The sequence below is a fragment of the Lucilia sericata genome, unplaced genomic scaffold (genome assembly GCF_015586225.1).
Source record: "Lucilia sericata isolate MDLA Ls3-8-SP2 unplaced genomic scaffold, ASM1558622v1 Contig004979F_arrow, whole genome shotgun sequence".
Taxonomy (NCBI): Eukaryota; Metazoa; Arthropoda; class Insecta; order Diptera; family Calliphoridae; genus Lucilia; species Lucilia sericata.
Window position 1 is genome coordinate 11,740 of NW_023997406.1, and position 8,625 is coordinate 20,364.

The 8,625-nt window shown below is 34.2% G+C and overlaps 1 protein-coding gene across 1 annotated transcript; it reads left to right on the top strand.

The window, feature by feature from the left end:
* Positions 1 to 1,443: 1,443 nt before the first annotated feature.
* LOC119615340 (carcinine transporter) lies at positions 1,444 to 7,048 on the top strand. Its single transcript, XM_037971404.1, is given in 11 exon segments — positions 1,444 to 1,676; positions 1,736 to 1,934; positions 1,937 to 1,959; positions 2,149 to 2,322; positions 2,500 to 2,692; positions 2,695 to 2,757; positions 5,432 to 5,798; positions 5,861 to 5,973; positions 5,976 to 6,081; positions 6,147 to 6,366; positions 6,427 to 7,048. Coding segments are annotated over 11 exon segments (1,986 nt in total). The 5' UTR covers positions 1,444 to 1,592; the 3' UTR covers positions 6,871 to 7,048.
* Positions 7,049 to 8,625: the final 1,577 nt, after the last annotated feature.

An 8,625-nucleotide genomic window follows, 5' to 3' on the forward strand; every position in this document is an offset into this window, starting at 1 on the left:
AATATTTTCAACGCAAAGTGAAGTTTGTCTAGTCTATAGTCTTGTTTATAGTCTAGTCTATAGTCTAGTCTATAGTCTAGTCTATAGTCTTGTCTATGGTCCTAGTCATAGTCCTAGTCTATAGTCTTGTCTATAGTCTTAGTCGTCTATAGTCTAGTCTATAGTCTAGTCTATAGTCTAGTCTATAGTCTAGTCTATAGTCTAGTCTATAGTCTAGTCTATAGTCTAGTCTATAGTCTAGTCTATAGTCTAGTCTATAGTCTAGTCTATAGTCCTAGTCTATAGTCTAGTCTATAGTCTAGTCTAGTCTAGTCTAGTCTATAGTCTAGTCTATAGTTCTATCTATAGTCTAGTCTATAGTCTAGTCTATAGTCTAGTCTATAGTCTAGTCTATAGTCTAGTCTATAGTCTAGTCTATAGTCTAGTCTATAGTCTAGTCTATAGTCTAGTCTATAGTCTAGTATATAGTCTAGTCTATAGTCTAGTCTATAGTCTAGTCTATAGTCTAGTCTATAGTCTAGTCTATAGTCTAGTCTATAGTCTAGTCTATAGTCTAGTCTATAGTCTAGTCTATAGTCTAGTCTATAGTCTAGTCTATAGTCTAGTCTATAGTCTAGTCTATAGTCTAGTCTATAGTCTAGTCTATAGTCTAGTCTATAGTCTAGTCTATAGTCTAGTCTATAGTCTAGTCTATAGTCTAGTCTATAGTCTAGTCTATAGTCTAGTCTATAGTCTAGTCTATAGTCTAGTCTATAGTCTAGTCTATAGTCTAGTCTATAGTCTAGTCTATAGTCTAGTCTAGTCTAGTCTATAGTCTAGTCTATAGTCTAGTCTATAGTCTAGTCTATAGTCTAGTCTATAGTCTAGTCTATAGTCTAGTCTATAGTCTAGTCTATAGTCTAGTCTATAGTCTAGTCTATAGTCTAGTCTATAGTCTAGTCTATAGTCTAGTCTATAGTCTAGTCTATAGTCTAGTCTATAGTCTAGTCTATAGTCTAGTCTATAGTCTAGTCTATAGTCTAGTCTATAGTCTAGTCTATAGTCTAGTCTATAGTCTAGTCTATAGTCTAGTCTATAGTCTAGTCTATAGTCTAGTCTATAGTCTAGTCTATAGTCTAGTCTATAATCTAGTCTATAATCTAGTCTATAATCTAGTCTATAGTCTAGTCTATAGTCTAGTCTATGGTCTAGTCTATGGTCTAGTCTATAGTCTAGTCTATAGTCTAGTCTATAGTCTAGTCTATAGTCTAGGATTTTGCAATTTGAAATGCTGTTTATAAAAGCGCCAAAAAAATCTCTTGTCCAAGTGTATTTATTCGAAATTTCTGGGAATGCAACGGAATTAAACAATATAAACCAAAAAAGTATTTGATATTTGTTTCTTCCAACACTATAGAAATTGCAATTTTAACCAAATAAATGTAAATGAAAGAAAACTGCAGAATATAACAACAACTTAAATGTCAATATGCAGTTATTGGTCTTCAGTGGTTACTTTTTTCCAACCATGCACTAGACAAACATCAGTTTTCATTAAATATTCGTACAAATAAGTTAAAAAAAGTTGAATCAAAGAAAAACTCAAATTTGCAATGTCTACAGAAAATGATAGTGAATATGGAGAAGAATCAATGCATACAAAGCCAGCAGCAAAAGCTGGACAAGATGAAGAGGATGTGAGTTTAAACCCCGTTTAAGAATTTATTGAATAATGAGGTTATATTTCTGTCACTAGGAAACTTTTGATTTGGATGACATACTGCCTACAATTGGAGAATTTGGCAAATATCAGAAATTATTGGTTTTTGGCATATGTCTGCCTGCTTGCATACCCTGTGGCTTTTGTGCCTTCAATCAACTATTTATGGCCGATACACCTGAGGATTACTGGTGTAAAATACCAGAATTACTTAATATTTCATTGGAACAAAGGAAATATTGGCTATACCACCAGACATGGTAAAGTGATTCATTTGAAATTTTCATTAAAAAAAGAAGCCATATTTTGAAAATTGACATATATTTTGACATTGACATTGTGCGAATGAAATAAAGGTTTTACCAAAGAAGAGATGTCACTATGCTGTTGTTTTGTTTACATATTTCACGTTTTGTTTACATTTACGCTTTCTTTGTTATTGTTTACAGGAACATGATGCCGGTATGTTTAGTAAATGTTTACGTTATGCCGTCAATTGGAGTGAAATACTTGAAAATACTAATATCCACGATATAGAACCAAATGCCACTTGGCCAGTGGAAAAATGTAATCAAGGCTGGGAGTATAATACCACCACGGTGTGGTCCTCTATAGTAATAGATGTATGGAATGTGGTTTTATTAAAATTAAACATCATACAAATCATTAGAAAAACATTAGGTAAAGCCAGTTTAAAACATCATGTAGTTCAACTTAAAGTTCATTTAATATAGCTTATCAGAGTCCTATTAAAAAATGTTTTTATAAATTTACCAAAACTAATGTTTTCCATACTTTAGTATGATTTAGTATGCGATCGCGATATTTATCCCACAATAGGTTTGGCCGCCTTAAATGTGGGCGGTCCCATTGGTGTTTATTTATTCGGCTTGCTAAATGATCGTGCTGGAAGACGAACTTCATATTTTACCTGTTTGGCAACTTTATTAATCGGTAGCTTGATAACATCTTTGAGTCAAGATTTTTGGACTTGGCTGGTAGCCGTGTAATTGTGGGACTCACTATACCAGCTGTATATCAAATACCATTTATTATATGTAAGTATGAATGGCTAATTCAGTCTATACTCCAGTCTATAGTCTAGTCTATAGTCTAGTCTATACTCTAGTCTATAGTCTAGTCTATAGTCTAGTCTATAGTCTAGTCTATAGTCTAGTCTATAGTCTAGTCTATAGTCTAGTCTATAGTCTAGTCTATAGTCTAGTCTATAGTCTAGTCTATAGTCTAGTCTATAGTCTAGTCTATAGTCTAGTCTATAGTCTAGTCTATAGTCTAGTCTATAGTCTAGTCTATAGTCTAGTCTATAGTCTAGTCTATAGTCTAGTCTATAGTCTAGTCTATAGTCTAGTCTATAGTCTAGTCTATAGTCTAGTCTATAGTCTAGTCTATAGTCTAGTCTATAGTCTAGTCTATAGTCTAGTCTATAGTCTAGTCTATAGTCTAGTCTATAGTCTAGTCTATAGTCTAGTCTATAGTCTAGTCTATAGTCTAGTCTATAGTCTAGTCTATAGTCTAGTCTATAGTCTAGTCTATAGTCTAGTCTATAGTCTAGTCTATAGTCTAGTCTATAGTCTAGTCTATAGTCTAGTCTATAGTCTAGTCAATAGTCTAGTCTATAGTCTAGTCTATAGTCTAGTCTATAGTCTAGTCTATAGTCTAGTCTATAGTCTAGTCTATAGTCTAGTCTATAGTCTAGTCTATAGTCTAGTCTATAGTCTAGTCTATAGTCTAGTCTATAGTCTAGTCAATAGTCTAGTCTATAGTCTAGTCTATAGTCTAGTCTATAGTCTAGTCTATAGTCTAGTCTATAGTCTAGTCAATAGTCTAGTCTATAGTCTAGTCTATAGTCTAGTCTATAGTCTAGTCTATAGTCTAGTCTATAGTCTAGTCTATAGTCTAGTCTATAGTCTAGTCTATAGTCTAGTCTATAGTCTAGTCAATAGTCTAGTCTATAGTCTAGTCTATAGTCTAGTCTATAGTCTAGTCTATAGTCTAGTCTAGTCTAGTCTAGTCTATAGTCTATAGTCTAGTCTAGTCTATAGTCTAGTCTAGTCTATAGTCTAGTCTATAGTCTAGTCTATAGTCTAGTCTATAGTCTAGTCTATAGTCTAGTCTATAGTCTAGTCTATAGTCTAGTCTATAGTCTAGTCTATAGTCTAGTCTATAGTCTAGTCTATAGTCTAGTCTATAGTCTAGTCTATAGTCTAGTCTATAGTCTAGTCTATAGTCTAGTCTATAGTCTAGTCTATAGTCTAGTCTATAGTCTAGTCTATAGTCTAGTCTATAGTCTAGTCTATAGTCTAGTCTAGTCTATAGTCTAGTCTATAGTCTAGTCTATAGTCTACTCTATAGTCTAGTCTATAGTCTAGTCTATAGTCTAGTCTATAGTCTAGTCTATAGTCTAGTCTATAGTCTAGTCTATAGTCTAGTCTATAGTCTAGTCTATAGTCTAGTCTATAGTCTAGTCTATAGTCTAGTCTATAGTCTAGTCTATAGTCTAGTCTATAGTCTAGTCTATAGTCTAGTCTATAGTCTAGTCTATAGTCTAGTCTATAGTCTAGTCTATAGTCTAGTCTATAGTCTAGTCTATAGTCTAGTCTATAGTCTAGTCTATAGTCTAGTCTATAGTCTAGTCTATAGTCTAGTCTATAGTCTAGTCTATAGTCTAGTCTATAGTCTAGTCTATAGTCTAGTCTATAGTCTAGTCTATAGTCTAGTCTATAGTCTAGTCTATAGTCTAGTCTATAGTCTAGTCTATAGTCTAGTCTATAGTCTAGTCTATAGTCTAGTCTATAGTCTAGTCTATAGTCTAGTCTATAGTCTAGTCTATAGTCTAGTCTATAGTCTAGTCTATAGTCTAGTCTATAGTCTAGTCTATAGTCTAGTCTATAGTCTAGTCTATAGTCTAGTCTATAGTCTAGTCTATAGTCTAGTCTATAGTCTAGTCTATAGTCTAGTCTATAGTCTAGTCTATAGTCTAGTCTATAGTCTAGTCTATAGTCTAGTCTATAGTCTAGTCTATAGTCTAGTCTATAGTCTAGTCTATAGTCTAGTCTATAGTCTAGTCTATAGTCTAGTCTATAGTCTAGTCTATAGTCTAGTCTATAGTCTAGTCTATAGTCTAGTCTATAGTCTAGTCTATAGTCTAGTCTATAGTCTAGTCTATAGTCTAGTCTATAGTCTAGTCTATAGTCTAGTCTATAGTCTAGTCTATAGTCTAGTCTATAGTCTAGTCTATAGTCTAGTCTATAGTCTAGTCTATAGTCTAGTCTATAGTCTAGTCTATAGTCTAGTCTATAGTCTAGTCTATAGTCTAGTCTATAGTCTAGTCTATAGTCTAGTCTATAGTCTAGTCTATAGTCTAGTCTATAGTCTAGTCTATAGTCTAGTCTATAGTCTAGTCTATAGTCTAGTCTATAGTCTAGTCTATAGTCTAGTCTATAGTCTAGGCTATAGTCTAGTCTATAGTCTAGTCCATAGTCTAGTCTATAGTCTAGTCTATAGTTTAGTCTATAGTCTAGGCTATAGTCTAGTCTATAGTCTAGTCTATAGTCTAGTCTATAGTCTAGTCTATAGTCTAGTCTATAGTCTAGTCTCTAGTCTAGTCTATAGTCTAGTCTCTAGTCTAGTCTATAGTCTAGTGTAGTCTTTAGTCTAGTCGATAGTGTAGTCTCTTGTTTAGTCTATTCTAATAATTTATTCTCCTTTCAGCTCTTGAACTTGTTGGCGAAAGTTATCGTTCATTCGTAACTGTTATGACTTGCACCTTCTACACTTCGGGCATTATGTTACTTTCCGTTGTGACCTATTTAGAAAGAGATTGGGTTAAACTTTCTTATTACACCTCGGTGCCTTTCTATATATATTTTCTCTACCTATTTGTAATGCCAGAATCACCAAGATGGTTGCTAATGCGAGGTCGTTTAGAGGAAGCTTTAAAGATCCTAGAAAATATGGCCAGAGTAAATGGAAATCAATTTCCAGAAGCCGTGAAAATAAAATTAGAGGCACAAATATCGCGTAATAAGCTCAAGGAGAAGAAGAAAGCTGTTAATGTAGGTCTGGCGGACTTGTGCAGGTGAATTTATTTGAAGGCTACTGATAAAAATCAATTTTAAGATTTTGATTAAATCATTTTAGAACTCCTAATATGCGTTTGAAAACCATATTAATAACTTTAAGTTGGTTTGCCAATGAAACGGTGTACTTGGGTCTAAGCTATTATGGTCCTTCGCTGGGCAGTAATCAATATGTAAGTTTTTTTTATCGGCAGTGGTGGAAATACCTAGTTATTTGGTGTGTTGGTATTTAATGGACTGTTGGGGTCGAAGATGGCCTTTAAGTCTTTCCATGATATTGGGGTGAGTTTGTTTTAAATGTATATATGTATATTGGAGAAGAATAAAATATTTTATTATCATTTTAGAGGCGTGGCCTGCGTTATAACCGTTATGATACCCGATGAAGCGGTCGATGAAACTTTAATTTTATATTTGGTCTCCAAGGCTTTACTCTCCGCTTCATTTTTGATAATTTATCCCTTTGCTGGAGAATTGTATCCCACACAAGTACGTGGTATTGGCATTGGTGTATCCAGTTATGTGGGAGGTTTGGGTCTTATAGTCATTCCCTTTGTGACATACTTGGTAAGTAAGGTTTCATCATTTAAATTCGCAATAAATTAACCTTTTATTTTCCTCTCTCAGGGTAAAGAAAATTTAAAATTACCTTTAGTTATAATGGGCTTCGTTTCCATGCTGGGCGGTATTACAGGTCTCAGATTACCTGAAACTCTACATCAACGCTTGCCTCAAACTATTGAAGAAGGTGAAGAGTTTGGAAAAGATTTTACCTTAAATGCCTGCCTTCATTGTGGTACAGCTGAAGCTTCTGCCTCTCAACCCTCTTCATATGAAAATCTAGATGTTTTACATTCAAATACCGCCTCAGATGTTGAACTCGAAATGAATGCCTCATCGAGTGGCAGGCGCTCTATGCGACAACGACCCAAATCTATAATAGATGAACGTACACCTTTAGATATCAGTCGTCCCAGTCGTCCCTCTATGAAACGTTTGGTTCGACAAATGAGTGTAATGGATACACAGAGAACAGAGGATGGTACCATGCAGTTAACCCATTGGATTTGAAGGAAGTATTTTTTATATGTTTATGCTAAAAAAGTCATCATGTTAGGAAAATATAAAGTCAGTATTGTGTGTGTGTTAGTTGTATGTAAATTAGTCGTTAGGTTTTAACTAACTAAATAAGCGAACAATTGGTTTAAAAATTTACTATATATTAACAATTAATTAATAAAGATTCAAATTGATTTGTGTTTAATATGGTCATATATATTCTGTAATCTAGAGTTTAGTTCTAGTTCAGTACTAGTTCAGTTCTAGTTCAGTTCTAGTTCAGTTCTAGTTCAGTTCTAGTTCAGTTCTAGTTCAGTTCTAGTTCAGTTCTAGTTCAGTTCTAGTTCAGTTCTAGTTCAGTTCTAGTTCAGTTCTAGTTCAGTTCTAGTTCAGTTCTAGTTCAGTTCTAGTTCAGTTCTAGTTCAGTTCTAGTTCAGTTCTAGTTCAGTTCTAGTCTAGTTCAGTTCTAGTTCAGTTCTAGTTCAGTTCAGTTGTAGTTCAGTTCTAGTTCAGTTCTAGTTCTAGTTCAGTTCAGTTCAGTTCTAGTTCAGTTCTAGTTCAGTTCTAGTTCAGTTCTAGTTCAGTTCTAGTTCAGTTCTAGTTCAGTTCTAGTTCTAGTTCAGTTCTAGTTCAGTTCTAGTTCAGTTCTAGTTCAGTTCTAGTTCAGTTCTAGTTCAGTTCTAGTTCAGTTCTAGTTCTAGTTCAGTTCTAGTTCTAGTTCAGTTCTAGTTCAGTTCTAGTTCAGTTCTAGTTCAGTTCTAGTTCAGTTCTAGTTCAGTTCTAGTTCAGTTCTAGTTCAGTTCTAGTTCAGTTCTAGTTCAGTTCTAGTTCAGTTCTAGTTCAGTTCTAGTTCAATTCTAGTTCAGTTCTAGTTCAGTTCTAGTTCAGTTCTAGTTCAGTTCTAGTTCAGTTCTAGTTCAGTTCTAGTTCAGTTCTAGTTCAGTTCTAGCTCAGTTCTAGTTCAGTTCTATTTCAGTTCTAGTTCAGCTCTAGTTCAGTTCTAGTTCAGTTCTAGTTCAGTTCTAGTTCAGTTCTAGTTCAGTTCTAGTTCAGTTCTTTCAGTTCTAGTTCAGTTCTAGTTCAGTTCTAGTTCAGTTCTAGTTCAGTTCTAGTTCAGTTCTAGTTCAGTTCTAGTTCAGTTCTAGTTCAGTTCTAGTTCAGTTCTAGTTCAGTTCTAGTTCAGTTCTAGTTCAGTTCTAGTTCAGTTCTAGTTCAGTTCTAGTTCAGTTCTAGTTCAGTTCTAGTTCAGTTCTAGTTCAGTTCTAGTTCAGTTCTAGTTTAGTTCTAGTTTAGTTCTAATTCAGTTCTAGTTCAGTTCTAGTTCAGTTCTAGTACAGTTCTAGTTCAGTTCTAGTTCAGTTCTAGTTCAGTTCTAGTTCAGTTCTAGTTCAGTTCTAGTTCAGCTCTAGTTCAGTTCTAGTTCAGTTCTAGTAGTACTTAGGTTAGGTTCAGCGGACTGTATACTTAGAAAAGTATAACTTTACTTGGGTCCAAATTAGGTCCCTTTGTAATGCCTGGAAAGAAAACAGATACGGAAAGGAGCAATAGAGACAGTAATGGGTAGTATTTAAGAACTGAAAAATAAAAAGAATAAAAAGAGATAGTAGCGAGCCTATAAGAGAAGTGAGGATCATATAGTGTGATCAATTACACACCCATTTCGACAGTTTTGAGAATGCTAGAATACGTTCAAGTTGAACAGTTGATAGATCCGATAGATCAGAAAAATATGCCGACCTTATTGCCTGAGAACGGATCGATTCAAGG